This window comes from Ruditapes philippinarum, unplaced genomic scaffold (assembly GCF_026571515.1).
Source record: "Ruditapes philippinarum isolate M1 unplaced genomic scaffold, ASM2657151v2 ctg444_1_1_1_1, whole genome shotgun sequence".
Taxonomy (NCBI): Eukaryota; Metazoa; Mollusca; class Bivalvia; order Venerida; family Veneridae; genus Ruditapes; species Ruditapes philippinarum.
The window spans coordinates 132,088-151,555 of NW_026854090.1; the positions used below are offsets into that span (position 1 = coordinate 132,088).

Genomic DNA, 19,468 nt, shown 5'->3' on the forward strand with positions numbered 1-19,468 from the left:
CTACTTTTGATACAAAATTCAATATTCCAGTGTAACCTCTCCTGAACCCTGTACTAGTATTAATCAGGAATGACCTTTTTTAAAAAAAAAGAAAAAGAGAGAAAGAATTACAAATTTTGAAAAGGTCTCTTGCTATCGGAAGAGAGCTATGCGCAAATTGCATGCCTACCTTTGTTACTTGTAATGAGCAATAATTTCCGTCAATTCCGTTATTACTTATGTCTTTTACGTGCCGATTTTATTGTATTCATTTTCTTAATAATCGGTGAGAACAGATGACCTTTATTATTTAAAACTGAAACATTAAATTTTTAAAATTATATTATAAATGGTTAAGCTACAATATATTTTTGCAAGTAGGTTATGCGTTCCGTTTAGTCATTTTATGTTCAGCGCCGCGGAACTTTACCTCTGATTTTGTCGTATTGCATTTCTTTATCGCCGATGAGGAAAGGTCTACGGAATGTATTTTCTATATTTGCACTTAAGTATCATTCTTCTCCATTAAAAACTTTAAATTTTCAAAATCGTGTTACATATGATACAACTACAGATTATTTTGTAAAGAAGGTGTCCGTTTTGCAAAGGTATTTTACGCTGTGCACCGATAAATTTGATACAGATATAGGCAGACATGATCTTTCAACAGGATTAAAGAAGTTTTCACAATATTGAACAGAAAATTAAGGTCAGATTATCGCATCGAATTTTCAACAGACTAGAGCTCTACATGGCATCTTAACATACCTTCATACTAAAATGTGATTTTTATTTGATAATGAATTGCCTGAAAACTTAAACAAAGGTTTTCAGAAAATGACTTCACAGAGGATTACCCCCTGTTTACATTGAAAATTTCTCTGCTAGTCATACCGAAATAAGAAATTTAAATGTTATTCTCTTTATAATTAATTCAAATATTTATAATCTTATAACTTCACGCCAGAAGTTATTAAAAAAGCTGCTTATTTGTACAGCTGACGTTAACAAATTTTGTTGAAAAAACAAATCAGACAGGTGTGTCCGACCGTGGCCGAGCTGTTTATGTTTACTGAATTCAAATCACTTGACCTGAACTGCTATGAATTCAAAAACCACCACGGACTTTTTATTCTTTCGTGTGGAAAACCTATGAAGCTAGTTTCAAAATGTCGATGGTTCTCTGCAGGTGCAACATTTTGCCTGAAATAATGCACAAAAGCGCACCTGAGGTCCTCGCCCCTAATAAAGCTAATGTGTAGAGTGAAAGTTTGAAAACAAACCACAAAAAAGCAGCCATTACCCAGAATTTGCAGAACCACAGTTAACTTAGAGCGTAGCTAGCCAACATGAATTCAAGTTAATAGATTTCTATATTTTTTTTGCGAAAAAAATTAGGGATAATATTGAACCGACAGGAAAATATAAAAAAATATTTCAGATATTATGATCAATTAGGTAACATGTTTAACTGAAAAGTAGCTTCCGCAATATAAACTTTCAAATTAAATGTTATATTGGACATGACACAATGTATTCTAAATAATCAAAAGCAACAGAACATTGCTATACACCGCAAATGATCTGGGTTTTTTTTATCTAGCGCAAGTGATTATTCCATAAAATAGAAATATTTTGCCAGAATTATCTCTGTTGAAAAGACTGCCAAAAATACAACTGCGTCGTATCATATTTTATTTTCAACTGCGTCGTATCATTTCGTAAAAATCATTATTTTCTAAGAAAATAAACATCTCTTATTAATGAAATTTTAGTAAATGATGCAAAATTATATTTCGAAGTTTATGATGAACTCTGAAACAAATATATAATTGATTTGAAGGAAAAAAACGATAGATAAAGCAATATGAACTGCGTCGTATCCACACATTTTCATAAAAATTCTGCCCCGCTTCGAGATGCAAGTTCGCTATAACTTTTGTTTTACAAAATAGTTGTGCAAGCAACATATACCGAACGAAGCGGAAAATAGTGTAGCGTGTTAATACATATATCTGGTTTTCAGTCATTTCCAACAAAAGAAGTTATAAACAAAAACATACGTTTTTCGTTCCAAGATGGCGGCGTTTGTTTACATTTTGTAGGATACGACGCAGTTTTGATTCCCAGCCCTGATAATGGCTAAAGGGCACGTTAGATGCATATTATCCGAGGAAGGCAGCATTGAATGTTAAATAAATAGTAAAAGTAACAAAATGTACACAAAGCGTTATTTTGCCTTACATACACAATAACTTTACTGATTGCCAAAATGTAATAGAAGCAAAACATATCTCTAAATAGTAATAAAAACATTTTGCAAAATATAAATTTAATCATTTTTAGGCTGAATGTGCCTTTTTTGGCATGAAACAAAAACAACCACTGGTACATTTCCCTTATTAGTGTAAGAAAAACTAATGGACACATTACCCGAGATGTTCAACCATTATAATTATTATTAATTCATAATGTATAACATTATATTCCTTGTCGTTTTTTCATTATAATGAGACTGTTACTCTAATTAGCAAGGACCTTGGATTGAGATTTAGCTACCTCAAAATGCAGTATTTTCCAGAAAAGTAAGATATATCATTTCATTCTGATTTTAAACCGTATTGCACTAATGATATGTGTCAATGTTGGGGGTTTAAAATGGAATTTTCCGCCCCAAAGGGGGGGCCCCTCCCCTGGGGTGGTAACCGGGGCTTCCCAAGTAACCCCCCATGGGTGGGTTCCCGATGACGGATATCCGATCCGAACGAAAATTTGTTTTGCTTTATTCTCCAAAATTTTTTCATATCTAAAAGGGTTTCACCAAAAATTAGAAAATTTTGTTCTTTTGAAAAAAAAATTTTCTTTTTCCGCCCTTTAAAAATTTAGCGTAATGATTTTAATAAAACGGGGGGTTTGGGACGTTATCATGAAATTTTTTCCCTTCTAAATGTCCCGAATTGACGTAAAATTTTAAAAACGGGGTTTTCATTAAATAAAATGCGAAATAAAGTTCCCGTAGGGCACGCAACTATCTGGAAACCCCCATCCCGATAAAATTTTCCCGGAAATGGGTAAAACTCACGACAAAGCCAGTCTGCTATGCAAGAAATGAAGTTCTAGCGAGCTCCTTTCTATTCTGACCAGATCAGTGTGGCCCATTAAAGGCATTTCTAAGCTTTAAATCCAATTTTCTGTCTTTGGTAGATTATGAAACTGTAAAAGAACACTCATAATAGGTTTTAAGAAATAAAATACATTATTATTTGTTTTGTCGGCTTCATATTTCTGTAAGAAAATTGGAAGCCCTTCATGCAAGCTTTAAAATGTAACTGATAACACGATGTTTATAATCAATAACGAGCTACGTAATATGTAATATGATAAACCATTTAGATACGTTTCATCTGTACAATAAATCTCTCACTAGATTAACAAATTTTAACCTAAGTATGTATTTTTTCTATCTTTCGATCTGTATGTACTTTGGCAATTCAATTCCGTTTTATGTAAGCTTTGCGTATGATGAGAAGCTCCCCAGATGATTTCCCATAAACGATTAACGCTAATAACTTAATGCTTAACAAGTGGTCAATTACGCTAACTAAAGGATAATTAAAGGAGGTTTGAATGCATCTGTGGAAAAGACAACACCCCTCCAGATTTTACAATGTGACTTCAGTTGTTGCATTATTTTCACGTTTTAACAATCACAAACGCATTTTCTAGATCCACAAAGATTATATGATATAATAGTTAAATACTAGGTTACCCAATATTGAAAAAAAAAGTAGCGTGAATCCTGTTTTTATTGAGCATGTTCGCGGAGAGCAGATTGCTAATGTAAGCTTTAGTCCTTGCCACATGTACGTTACCCCATTAGCAAAAATCACAGTATTGTTATAATTATACGAAATCCATGATTGCCAAGATGCACAAGAAAAAAATCTTCTAAAAAATACCAAAACCAACACCAGAACCAAACCAAACCAACAAAGAACAAACAAACAAACAAAAACGCAAACAAAAAACAACAACAACAAACATACAAATAATAATTTAATATCTTTGAGTATTGTTTATAACATTTTAGTTAACTAAGGTTACAGTATGTGAAAACTGCACTTGTTTTTTCTTAATATTTTACCTCTGTATATTATTTTCAAATAAAAAAGAAAAGTTATAACAGTAAAAACGACTATCGATACTAAATTTCTTTGGAAACGCGTTGTGTGAGTTGGTTCTATAATGATTATTACTTTCATAATATTTATCTTGTTTATTTAGTAGGTTATGTTTTGATTTACCGATGGAGAAACCTTAATTTTGTTCCTCACAGCCGCCGAATAACTTGGCAGGATAATGAACATCAAGGCCCAATAAGTACATATTTTAGAAATACACATGTACCTAAATTAGCAAATGCAATAAGTAAGACACCATGTACCCTAAGACGTAACGTACAACCTTAACAAGATACGCAATTATAGCATAAAACACGTTTGGAAATTTCCAATTTTAACAATATTGAAAAGAAAATGCAAGTGTTTTTTGTTTGTTTGATGTTGTTTTTGTTGTTTCTAAAATAAGACAATCATGATGTGGTATATATTTACTATGTTCAAAACATTTTTATGTGTGTCTTTTGTGCACATTTTCGTAATAATTGACATATTCACGTTTATTATAAGAATCTTACACTGGCTGCCGGTAATTGTTTACGGCGGTAACGAGGCTCTGCCGAGTTTCCGCTAAACAGTTACATGAGAGCTAGATATTCCCATCTTTACCGACATCCAGTGTTTGTTTCTTTTTCTTGCATATTACATATCAATTATTTTCAGAACAGAAATTACGAAAATAACTGATAAATAACTGATATTCTTATTACGTACTTTTTTCTTATAGAAGCGTATGAAACTACAATTTCATTCATAACGACAAAATGACGTCATCCTAAGAACGCATTCATTCATTAAAGGGGCGCGGCAATGACGTTATTTAAAGCACGCGACTTGTCTTAGATTTAAAATGTAACCATTTTATTGCCTTGTATTTTAAGTAAATGCATAGGCCTAACGTTTCAGAAGAACGACAACCAAAAAATAAAAATATCGGTTCATTATGAAAGGAAATAATAATACTTCATAGAATATCCAACGAAGTGCATTGTACGATGTATTTAAAATCAGTTTTATATTCCTAGCTGAGGTTACTATTATTCTGGTACAGTTTTATGCCTGAATTATGATATATTTGAATATGAAACGGTAATATCTAGATAATATTCAAGATATTACTCGTAAACTAACCGGGCAATGCCATCTGTTATTTGACACAGGAGACCGGCTTTATTCATGTGCTTCATAAATATTCATATCTGCAAGTACATTAAAACTGATAACTTTTAAACATAGAAACTGATTCAGTCTGTATGAAATATTGTTACATGAAAACAAATAAACCATCTGAAATCAAAGTTCGTATATTTTAGCTAAAATGGTAAAATGAAATATTGTGTTTATCATGTAACTGTATTATATGTAAATGCATCAATTTTGTAAATATGTTACGATGCTGTAGTTTTGGTATAAATCTAATAAGATATATATTCTGTTCTGTTCGGTTCCCTGTAAGCCGAGAAATATTTATTTGTTTGTATCTTAATGAAAGTCATTCTAAAAGTAGGAGAACTAAAAAATAGAAATAATGTTGGGAAAAATTCTTTAAAGAGGAAGGCGCATGCGCGAACACATTGCTTAATCTGAAGAATAAAATGCAGTTTTACATTTCATTTTTTATGCATTTCATATGCGTTATACATATTGACAACTTTGTGAAATCGTTAACAACTCATGATTCTCTAAATATTTCATCATTATTATTTATTTACCATACGTCTTTTATCATACGTACCATAATCAGAGCAACTAAATAACCTCTTCAAATGTTCTCCTTCAATACTCCTCTTCGTATGAAATCATATATACGATAATAACCTCTTAGATAACGTAGCATAAAGCGATAAGTGTTGACAGCTTAGTATTACAAAAGTGGTCAATTTAGCTTAAGTATGGATAATTATATCAGATAGTGCATTTAGCTGTATATTTCCCGAATGAACTACTTTGAAAACGAACGGAAGGTGGGTTACGTTTTTTACTTGAGTACGAAATAATAACTTACAACTTGGGCTAGAAATGTTACAATTTTCTAAAACTTTTGTTATATTTTGACAGCTCCGTTGAAAGAACTACCAAAAATATCTCTTCTCGGTAAGTTTCTCATGATATCAATTCCATGGATTCATATAAAATCATATCTTATTTTCTCAACGATAGTATTAAATTGATCATCAAAATACTAATGTTTTTTTTATTATAGTCGTGATTTGATTTGATTTATTCTTCAAACTCACACTGGTTAAACTGTTGTGTTTGGTATTTATATACTCTCAACGAACTGGGGACAGATAACTATACAGTTATGGGAATAGTTTGAATATTATATTATTCAATCCAGACGACTATTTTCGATATCCTATACTTATATTTGTACAATAACCGGTTAATGCAACATATTATCATACATTAGACGCAAGAGACAGGCCACATTTACAAGAATGTTTCCCGATTAAGGATTCAATCCCAGACTTTGTTACTTTCCGATTCAGACTGCTTGAAATTAAAAATCATCTCTGATCTTTGAACACTCACAATATTGACTACTTTAAATACAAATATTATATGGTCTTTGAACGCACAGGGTATTGGATTCTCTTCATTGTATAACTTAAACTCTTAGAACACCCACAATATTGACTACAAAAGGTAAAGTTTTAACACAACATATGATTTTTGAACACTCAGGGTATAGACTTCTCTTCATTATAGAAAAAACATGTTATTGACTTCTATTCTTTGTTAAATAAATGCTTGATCTTTGAACACCTAAAATATTGACTACTTTTGATAAACACATGACACATGTTATGTTGGAACACTGAGAGTATTGACTTATCTTCTTTCTTTTTAGAAAAAAACTTGATATTTGAACACTGTGAACACACGGGTATTCACAGGTATTAACTACAGTTAACTAAAGGAGGCCCATTATCTAAACATTATCAAATTCATTTTTGCTATTTCTAAAGAAGTAAAATATTTTGTTTCTGAGGCATAATGTGCCTTTTATACTTAATTTTTAGTCACTCATATTATTGACTACTGTAATTATTCTTTACAAAACTAACTTTTGATCTTCAATGCATGTATTGACTGACTTTTCTTCGCAAAATTTATATCTCCGGGTTTTGAAAAGTAGAACCGATGGCGCATGTTTGTTATGATAGAGAAATTTCTTTACAAAGTTAATGCCTGAAAAATCCGTAAATCATTTATTTAAACACTTGATAATTCCTAACCTAAAAAAAAACCTTTTTTTTAAATTCCAATGGAAAATTGAGGAAAAAAACGTACTTCATCTATAAATATCTTAATCAAAGTCTTTCTCGAGTTATTTGTCAAAAAGTTAAAATTATATCAAAAGATCACAGCTACTCAAACTATAATGTTAATGTGGCTGCAATAAGCTTTCTTGATATGACGCGGGCTGGAAATAGTTTCTTGAGATTAATGTTCAATTCGATATAACTCTAGAACAATAACTTCTGTGAAAAAATTAAAACAATAGCTCACTCCGTTTTTCCATAAAATCATTTTAATTGTGAAAAATGAAAAGAGTAGCATACAGCATAAGGTTACGATTTTCAATTAATAGTTGAGTATAATATATATTTATCTTTGGCATATCTTTCAGTTTTATGTGTCCAAGCGGATCTGTCAGAAATTCAAATCTCATGATATTAGGTTTGAGTTCCTTTAAAAATATGTATAATTATAGTTACTTTTTTGTTACTGTAGGCACATTTTACAATCTAGAATATTGAACAGATGTTTTATTGCGATACGTTGACGACGTTAATAGCTTTCGTTAATTGATTACCTGGGAAAAGCATCGATGTTCATTTACTTCCTAACTAGGATGAAGCTGAATCAATAAAAGTCCATTTGCAATATACTTAAATATAATCAATTTCTCTGTCTTTTCCCATGAAACTGTCAATACTTATATTATATTCCCTCGTGATTTGTTTTCATTAATTTAGCACTTTGATATAAAATGATAGTTGCATATATATATGAGGACTAGTCTATGATTGAAAATATCACAGTTAAATGTCATAATCTTATTTTTAGCATCAATTTATATCGCGCGTCTGTCCTAAAATATAGATAAAACTATTGCAATGCTTTTAAAACACATTATTTTGTTTATGATGTATGTACGAGAGAAGCGGGTCATCTAATATCAAAAGTGCATAAAGAGAAATATTTTAAAGGTTTGTTGATATCTTCCATTTTCTGACATTTTGATACTCTTATAATTCTTAAGCATTCGTGAGAGAAAGAAAAAAGACTTAAAATATGACAATGCGTTTGTTATTATTATTAAGACGAATGTATTTATCATAAAAACTGTTATAATAGTAAAATAAAAAAAACACACATTTAATGTAATGTTTTGTTATCTATCTTATGTACATCTGGATATACGGTATAGCTCACATTTAATTTGAAAAATTTGGCAGTGATTTTTACGTTATTAAATTCTTATGACGTCATAGGCACCGTGCAGATAATTGGTTAATGCCTCACAAATCTTATTTGAAAGCGTAAAAGCGTAAAACTTTTAAGCGTGTCTTTTGCGGCTCATTTCAATTCCGTAATGATTGCGTGTATACATGCGTAAATAATCACTTGCGTGAAGTTTAAAGTAAGGATTCGATAGAACGGATAATTTGTTATGTCTTTGGAGAACGTGCTTGCACTGTTTCTAAACTGAAAGTGTATTTTTGTTTTCTCATTTCACTGCATAATTACAAAAAATTAAAAATCAGATGCGCTGAGTGTTTATTTTAAATTGCGTAATTATGTACATATTAACTCCCTATCGTTATTTCAGAAAACAACGTAGTGCAAGCATGCATTCCGATTTGAGAAGAAATCTATAAAAGTTTGTCTAAAATGAACAATGCATTTTTTTCAATTTGTAATATTATTTTAGTAAATATTTTAAAATGCATATTCCAATGTGGGTAAAAATGTTTTTAAATACGTAGGAATAGTAAGGTATACGTTACTATCATCGATCTTTGGCCAAAGTTCTATCCCCTGAAGATGTCGAAGGCGGTAGGGCCCCAACATTTGATGACATCTTGGATTCATGACAAATCATAACTGTTGTATAAACGTGTATTCTTACATGAATTGATATGATCAGTGTTCTGACTGAAAGACAATGACCTGATAAAATCACATACCTTTAAATATAAGTTTGTCTAGTGGATGCGATGCCTACTTTGCAATAAAATAGTTTTGGTATCTAGCTTGGCAGAATATATTTGAATTATCCTCATAAATGTTACACGGGTAGAGTAGAGTAGAGTAGAGTAGAGTAGAGTACAGTACAGTACAGTACAGTACAGTACAGTACAGTACAGAACAGAACAGAACAGTACAGAACAGTACAGTACGGAACAGAACAGGACAGTACAGTACAGTAGAGTACAGTATTATTTTATTTAAAGGTTATATTTGTAACAACAGCCATTACCATTACCATGTAAATGAAAACCTATGCGGATATCAAATAGCAAAGAGTTACATTCTTTACCAGATACTCAAGCGCAAATAAAAAATACAACTAGAAACAATTTTTTTTTTTATTTTAAATCAATATAGAATTGAGAATGGGAACAGCGATATTTAACTGTTTATTTTCTATTTGAGATAATGAAGCTGTTAACATTTTAAACTCTAGAAAAAAGAAGCAAATGTTGATCTTAGTTGAAAGATTAACGAACATAAATACAAAGTAATGAAAGAGTGTTATATATCATTCAGTTATTATATACTTAAAGTTACAAGTAATAAACCAATCCTTTATAAAAGATACAGTCATATAAATTTAATTCAACAAACAAGTTGCTGTTGAAACATTCAGTTTTGTATATCAAAAGTGCATTTACTCTTAGAACTACATTAATTTACTAAAAATTAATTGTAGTTCAAGATAATTGATATGAAATGTAAATATTTCACTGTGACATTATGCATATTGGAAATTGTAACTTGTATATATTTGTATATGTGATGATGTACTAATTGAACAAGTCTTGAATAGAATTGTTGTTCTATTCTGTTCTGTAATTATCCTAAAACAACTGCGTTATTGTGCGAATGCAGTTATTGAAGTCATGAAAAATCAAGGTGATTTTTTTTTCTTGATAACGGACAAATTCAACATTTAAAATACGATTGGGAATGAAACTAAAGTGATGACAAATCACAACTATTTTTTTTTTCTCTAAATGTACGGGTAATTGACTAATGCTCGTTATTTCAATTTGCAACTTTAATTTCATTTTCGCACAAAGCTATCTCTTAAGGCGTTGAAATTTAATCTTTTGATTTCACGCTTTAATCTTCCTTTCATTTATCCTATAATACCAACGAAAGATATATCTTTTTATCCAAAGAAACTTTTGCAAATGTGTTTATGCTTATGGCACTTTAAAATAATTTATATATTTTCACCTCTTGGTGTTGTATTATGCAGCAATTTATTGCCACTCTACCCGTCACTTCACACGGTAAAAAGTACAGAATCATTTAATCACTGCTTTTGTTTCTCATTGCATGAGGCAATTGACGAATGTTTTGCACTTTGTTTTATTCTGATTAAAGTAAATATTGTTCCTGCTGGTACTTAGGTCCTGAGTTAACCGCAAACCGCAAAGTAATCAAGGGCATATATTTCTTTGATCTACAGATGTTTATAAAATCTGCGGGGTATTTTAATATAATTATAAAACACGTTTGAGAGATGGCACGAAGGAGATGTAATTAAAAGATAAGTTCTTCCTCTGCTTTGTAAAGATGAGTTTGATACGGGACGAGACATATTTTTGCATTATATAATAATTGATGGCGTCAATGACGCTGTTAACCTTTTCCATGATACATGTTTTGCAATGGTATAGCATTTCTGATGAATTATTTTTTCAAGGATCATCTGAAATATGTCAGGATTATTGGAATACTTAGACTGAGATGAGTCCGGTCACACCTTACAGACCGAAGCTGCTGGTACAGCTAGCTCCGGACCGGCGCCATGGGAAAATGATTTGTTACATAGGCGATAATATTTTACTTGTTCACTCGATTTTGTGAACAAAATTTAAACACATGAAATTATAGTGTAATTGTCTTAAGTAAGTTAAGTTATGAAATAAAATGATCATATCTTTAATATAACCACGCAAGAGGGGTTATATTAGCACCGTCTTGATATCTTCACATAGGTTATGGAAAGACATAAACTTGTATTGAAGTAAGCAACTTAATGCTTAAAAACGCCACCACAGTTGAACAAATTTCGTTTCATGGTTAAAACATTTAAAACTTATCCAATTTATATGTAATGTGCGTGTTTTTGAGATTGTGTATTATTCACAATAAATTTACAATCATTCCCTGTACATTGAATCATTTCGTGTTTGTATAAAAAAGAAATGTATCATTTCAAGTATATATATTTCTTCCTTTGTATAAACAGGAAATGTATTATTTCAAAACACTTTTTTGACACAGTCAAATAAAAAGCTTCTCATTCGGCGAAAAATATTTTGATTTAATAACATCTCCTAAATTGTGTGCTTCCCGTACGTCAAATATGACGTTGGAACGCTGGTGAAAGCTTCTGAAATATCCAAAGAAATGATAAGATCTGATTAATATTTCACAGCCCAGTAAAGAGTATATTTGGAATGGTGAACGATCACAGTGTCTGCATGGGCATTGATTTACCAGATAGAGCCAAAATCGCTCAAATAGGTGATAAATTACAGGCCGATTGATTTGCAGCAATCACGTGATAAAAAAACTAGACACTTCAGACAACGCAAAAAAGTAGTCCCATACGGTGATTTATTACAATTACATATATTGATGAATTATCATGACCACGGGGGCCTTTTTGACGATGATTAAGGAAAAAGACGTTATCAAAATGGAATTGCATTATATTTATAAAGAAATAGGCGCTGATTTTTTAGACTCTTGAAGGGTTCTTTTTCTATGGTTTCCGTTTTCTTTGTTCATTTTTATCCGTAACAATTTTTGAAAAGACTTAAAACGAACGTTTAATTTACAAAATGATTGTTTATAACTCTCAATTTCCGGCAAGCGAAAATGTTTATCATGCATTGTTTTCATGCTTAAAGCATCTGACGGGAATTTTCAATTCATATACATATTATGAAATGTTATAACTGTAATTAATCATAATCGGGCCATATAAAAGGATAATATATTATTTATTGCTAAATTTGTAGGTTATTTAGAATTAAAATCGTTATCTTGTGTACATAGAAGTATAGATTATATAACTTATGAATTATAGATCATTGTAAATGATATGTAATTAAATCTCGGAATTAAACACCAGTTGACGGTCAAAGAAACCGGATAAATCCGAACATACACATAGTATGAGATAACTGTTTCAAACCAGTTTATACAATTAATCCGTGAGATACAAAAAATTGGCCCCATCTGTTTAACATATACTGCTGTTAAAAGGAACATGATTTTACAAGTTTTAGATATTTATATAATTATATTTCACTGTTATGAACTGTCGTAAAACTCACGTCTCACCTAAATAAAACATGACAACTGTTACAGACAATTGTTCTGTATTTTTATAGTGTATAAATTAAAATCTAAAAAATTTTTCATTATTACATGAATAAAATTGTTTTTAATGACTGTACAAATGAAATTACTTGCAATATAGTCTAAAAAGTTAATATGTTAATAATACTTGTGAAACTCACATTGCAATTGAAGGACTGGTATTTGAAAACTGTTTATAGTGTTAATTCTACAAGATATGATGTTGGAACTTCAACTTGCGTCTGAAATAGTCATATATCTGTACATTTATTTCGCGTATTCTCCTTTTTATCAGGACAACAGGCAAACCTGTGAAAGAATTAAACCATCAATTGGAACCCTTTTCATATTTGGCATTCGTTTAGGCGGAGGGGATGTGGATTTCATTACATTTTGCGACTATATTTGATGTGCCTTTCATAATTATATTAATAATTTCGCATTTAATTTATACTACATGTGAGAATTTTTAGCGTGGGTATGCTGATTTTATAACTTTTCAAACATATTTCTCACCTTAAAAAGTCTGAGTATGTTGGCCACCATGATAGACACGGTGCTTGCAGCAGCACCTATGACTCCGGTCACCGGTTTAAGTCTCACATATTCCGGCGTCCGACCGTCTTTACACTTATAATCCGCTAGGTCTATGGTTGTCATTTGAGCTTTAATAAAATCCATGCATTGCTCGAGCGCGTACGTGTCAAAGCTGCACGTGTCTAAAATATGAACTCCTATTTTTAACCCAGGAAGTAAGGTCGGATCTTTGTTGATTCGATCAACGGCAAACAACATGGCCTCGAGTCGTTGTATCCCCTTTTCTCGTTTGATGTCGCCGCAGTTTTCACCTTGCTCTCTACCCTTTTCGTGCATAGGAAATAATCCCCCAAAAATAATATCCCCGTGTGTTTTTAATTTAGTCTCGTCCTTTGAATATGTATTGATGAACAAATGACACCCGATTACATAAATGTACATAAAATTACGGTAATATTCCATGTTTACTTATTCGCATAATCCGCAAAGAAAGTCACATTATATTATTACATCGCTAAATCTTAAAATATTTAAAAGGCTATTTAAAACGTAATCCTGTGGTATTATGCTTACTTCACATCTAATTTTCTAGTTGATATCTATTTTGTTATCCACAGTAATTACTTTGCTTCACAAGATGTTTTCAATTTAAGAGCACTTAAGCCGACCGCGCTTTAATCTCGCCTCTTTGGATACATCGTATATTGTAGTTAGCAGTGTTATTTCAACATTCTGCACCTTTCGAATTAAATCCCGTTTTAACGAATTAAGAACAATTTTGTTTCTTTGACATATGATACATTGTTAAGTTTAAAAAACAGTATAAAAGAATTAAATCTACATTTATCCGAGGAAAATAAATTACCGATATAAATAGTACAAGTCTAATGTTCATTTAAAAGTGATCATTCAAACTAGGCATATATGCTTCAATAGCAAATTTATCAATTTCAAATGATTCAGCGCACTCTTTCAAATCACAACCTATCTTTTCAGTACGAAACTCAATCAATAAAGCAATTATTTTTATAAGCTTCCTTCAGATTTGTTGCCACGAACTCATTTTCACTTCTTATGACCAGGCTTTTCAATTAAGTACCAATCAGCATCTATTCAGAACAACATATTTATTCAAAATGAGATCCTTTTAGATATAATTTGTCACCGCTTCCGGTATACTCGTTCAGCACTTCCGGTTGCAAGGTCAAACGCAGCAGACGACATAATAAGTGACTGCTAGTTACATGGTTTTTCTATATAGAATTAGTTTATCTTTTATCAAATAACGTACGATTTAGTTAATATTTAACTATGAGAAAATATTTTTCACAAATTCAATATAGCCGCGGTACGCTTCCATCGAACACATTTCTAAAAGAAATAAATTAAAAACAGTGATTTGTATCATTAATAAATAAACACCAATAATAAATAGAATACATCCGCGTTAAGTCTCACATACAATTTTAAATAATATGTGACTTTTTTTTCTTTCTCAGAGTAAAAAGTTTCCTGGAAGATAAAATCACATTTTACAATCTGTTTAATGAATTCCTACGCGTAATAAAATGAATATTATTGTTCCAGACTTAACCGCCCAATATATTCCTGAAACAGATCAAACTGTCATCAATGTGTCCAATAGGTAACATTTAGCACTTCCAATCCAAGGAAGTTCAGTTGCAAAGTGCGACGCTAGATGAAATTCTGCGGATCGATTGGTTATCGAAGTTACCGTTCGTCTAAGATACAGAAAGAGTCGCAGAAATAATAACTGATTTTGTGTGTCGCTAAAAATCCGAAAAGTTTCAGCAAATTTCCCTAGATGTATTTTTGCATCGCCTTAATTGGAAAAATCTCATTACCATATCCCCAGGTTTAATTTAAAGCAAGAGTTATTAGGGACTGATCAATTGCGCATACTTCTCCATATGTTTCTCTCTGGAGTATAGACACTGGCTCCCCGCGTCAGACTTTTGAGCGTCTCTTTATGTAATAAATGTATTGTTTGCATAATATATACTCTTATATTTTCAAACACAGGTGAAACAGAAAATGAGGAAATGGTGAAATATTCTAAAAAGGCATTGTGAAAAAAAAACTCTGTCATACATGTAGGACTAGAAAAACAAATACAATTACTCGATGTATTCCGCTTAGATTTCACAGCTTTATATAAACAACATCAATAATATTGAAATAAATAAATAAATAAATAAATAAATAAATAAATAGAAATAATTTTCAAAATTATTAAAAAGTAATGACTAGAAAGAAATACTAATTGTTGATAAAGAAAACTTATCTACCCCCTCCCCCCAAAAAAAATAAATAAATAAAAAAATAAAAAAAAATGTACGTAACTTTTATACATCACTTCAATCTACAATACTTACATTTACTTTATCATCTACCTCCAAAAAAGGCTTGTAATTATATCTAATATACATGCTCTAGATCGTTTACTAAAATACTATTAAATACAGGTTTGCCCATTCTGAAGAATAAACAAAAGTTTTCATTTCTGATACACTGTGTGCTTTTGATGTAATTATACAAAAAGGATGGAAGGTATGAAGGAAGGAAGGAAGGAAGGAAGGAAGGAAGGAAGGAAGGAAGGAAGGAAGGAAGGAAGGAAGGAAGGAAGGAAGGAAGGAAGGAAGGAAGGAAGGAAGGAAGGAAGGAAGGAAGGAAAAAGGGAAAAAAAGAGAAACGCCGGTGTTCTAAGAAAATTGATATATCCTATACATTTGAAAGTCTGTGCTGCATGTTAATTGTTAAAATCGTTGGAAAACGATGCTTATTTGCTTATAGCATACACGTTACCATCAAAAATACAATGTACACGCAAGAAAACGGAAGTGAGATTTTTAATCTCAACAGCTAGGAATCTGCCATGTCAGCTCGTTTTTGTTTTGTTTTTTTTTTTCCTCTAAAATAATTAAAAGCTATGACCTTTCTATGTGTTTAATGTTTTAGTATATTTATATCTTCTCTCTGTTCTTGTACAGACCACCAGTTTTATTTTAGTGGCGTGTCAACTGTTCCGAGACTACGGATCTATACCATTTGATAAAGAGACATTTATGGATATGCCGGCTTGTAAGATGTTCTTCCTACGTCTGTAGTGTCTGTCTTTGAATATAATTCTCATCATCGACTAAGTAATCGAAATACGAGAATTAGTGTATAATAGAAAAAGACGTCTTCTGAGACCTTAGGATAGATATAACGTAAAAGCATTACCAATGAATGAGGATATTATTTATCACGTGTTAACAAAAAGACGAACTAGATTTAACATGACATGAGTTTATCCCCGAACTCTTTAAAAGCCAAAGAAGCCCGAAAAAACAATTTTATTTTATATGTTAAATGTTTATTTTTATTTATTTATTTATTTTTTATATTAATTAATTAATTAATTAATTAATTTATATTTTATATTTTTTAATTATTTATTTATGTTGGTGTCCTGTTAAAATGCCAAAAGTTTCTCATTGACAATGTAGCAAAACAGTACTGTGTTGTTCTTATTTTTTATTTTTTATTCTAAATGCAGTTACATTTATTTAGGATTTTGACTGGAAATCAAAATACCACTTTGATAACAGTGTGCTGCCTGTGTCATTTTTTCATATTTAGAACTATTTTCATGTAGCTCACATGTTTTATCTATTTTTAAAACAACAACACATGTTTGCTACAGAAGGAAGCATTTGAACATTTCTGAGACAGAGCGTACCTTTAAAAGATCCTGTATGTTGTTATTAAGGTTGTATACCACATTTGATTGAAAATTTGACTAGTGAGCCATTGAATATGATGTGATATTCACCGACAGATGACATATTGACCGACGCGATAGACGAGTTTAATATGACTTTCTGTCGGTGAATATCACATCATATTCAATGGCTCACTGGTCAATAATTGTTTTATTATATAATTTGGCTAAGAAATAAAAAAAATCACAAAAATACATGTACAAGTTTTGCCTCGTTGAAGCGCGGGGAAAAAAGACGCATGTGTTAGGCGTGCAACGACTACGCGAACGCTGCGCATACAAAAATAATTTAAGTTTATACTCATCATTGTGGTGTAGCCTAAAAGTATAATAGTAAAGTAATGATATTTTAATCGAGAAATATGCCATAAAAACAAATTTGGACCAATGACATTGCAGCTTTTTTTTTTTAATGCGTTTATTTAAGGTCGCCGCCGGAAAGCCCATATGGGCGACCGTACACTCAAGTCGGGCCATCCTAGAGCGTCCCGCCGAGATTTTTTTCGTCGATTTTTTTCCAGCTTTATTGGTGGAGGAAGACCCCAGGTACCCCTCCGGGCATTATTTCAGGCACGAGCGGGCACCTGGGTAGAACCACCGACCTTCCGCAAGCCAGCTGGATGGCTTCCTCACATGAAAGAATCCAACCAGGGGGGGTCGAACCTACAATGGTGAGGGACCTGTGATCTCAAGTCAGCGACTTTAACCACTCGGCCACGGAGGCCCCAATAGACATTGCAGCTATATTTAGATCATATAATAAAGGTATATAATTATGCTTATAAAACAATTTTCAAACATCGAAGAATATGTAAAATATGTACTGTACTGTAAATATGTGTACATATTATATGTAATCATTAAAATATGCTTTCATTTCTTATTGAAACATTTGACTTAGACTTTATAGAAAATAAATTTTTTATTACCTCCCTTTATTTTTATGAAATGTTAAATTTAGTAATATCTTTATAAATAATGCTTTTCGGAACTTACAAAATTGATAAATCTTAATTTGAGCATAATATTTATGATATAACACCATAAAAATTGTGTTACAGGATCTTTAAATGAGCCGTGTCACGACAAAACCAACATAGTGGATTTGCGATCAGCATAGATCCAGACCAACCTGCGCTACCGCGCAATCTGATCAGGATCCATGCTGTTCGCTTACCAACTCTATTACAAGTGGAGAAACTGACAGCGAACAGCATGGATCCTGATCAGACTGCGCGGATGCGCAGGCTGCTCTGGATCCATGCTGGTCGCAAACGCACTATGTTGGTTTTGTCATGGCGCGGCTTAAAATATCTAAGCATTGTGTCAATGATATACCATTAAACAGCAGACTGAGACATATATTAAATTATTCTTGTAAAGCAAATACATTTGTATATATCTAATGAAGACATATAAGAACATACAAAAATGATGGTTTGTCCGAATTTGTCTCATTTTGTGAACAACTAAACATACGCACATAAATCTAATAACATAACCAAAGTTTATCAACATCTCGGTTTAAAAAAAAAAAAGAAAAAAAAAGGAAATAAGGAAATTTAATAACAATGAATTAAATTTGATAGTCCCTACATTTAAACCTACTCTCCGTAAAGTATACTGCTATAGATATATATCCCTTGAGACGTTTTTTCCATTTGGTATAAACGAATACAGTTACAGCATAACCTTTTTGAAACGTAAATGATACCATATTTAAGGTTAAAAACACTTTAAACTCTTAGAATCGACATTGTCCTTTCGCAACACAAAACTGATATATATCATATATAACTTACAGATCCAAAAACGCAATGTTTCATTATGTCTATTTTTTGAAGCGGTCATTACTTATTTCCTACTTATGTTATATTTATTGATATAAGAATTTAAAAATCCTTCTGCAATTGAATCATTGATTTTATCATAATCAGATATATCTGAATGTATTTGATAATTACTTCTTAGGGATTATCAATAAATATATATCGTCTGCTAATTGAGAAATAATAAACAACGCATATTATTTTGTCAGTGTCAACTTAATGGTTTTATATTATCAGGCCATACATTTTATCAATATAAATCTTTTTCAAGTCAAAAAGCTGATATTGAAACACTGCATGGTATTTAGTTATTAGGTAAATACATTGGATATAAAAAATGTGAATCAAAAGTTTATAGTAAAGAGAAAATGTCTTTGAAAGGAAGAGGTACATTTATACATTCCGCTTAATTATGGTGATGCTTGTCTTAATTTTGAAACGGGCTAAATATAAGCAATACTTAAAAAAAGAAGAATAAAGAAAAGAAAATTGTAGATCAAAATATACGAAAATTCGCGAGGGTGGTCGTTTGTTCCAGA

The 19,468-nt window shown here is 31.4% G+C and overlaps 1 protein-coding gene across 1 annotated transcript in view; it reads right to left on the reverse strand.

The window, feature by feature from the left end:
- LOC132738891 (metabotropic glutamate receptor 3-like) overlaps positions 1-14,975 on the reverse strand; it is a 32,959-nt gene extending 17,984 nt beyond the window's left edge. The window contains exon 1 of the mRNA XM_060726501.1: positions 13,293-14,975. Within this exon, the coding sequence (XP_060582484.1) occupies positions 13,293-13,775 (483 nt within the window). The 5' untranslated portion in view covers positions 13,776-14,975. The remainder of the gene's footprint in view (positions 1-13,292) is intronic.
- Between the last annotated feature and the right edge of the window lie 4,493 nt (positions 14,976-19,468).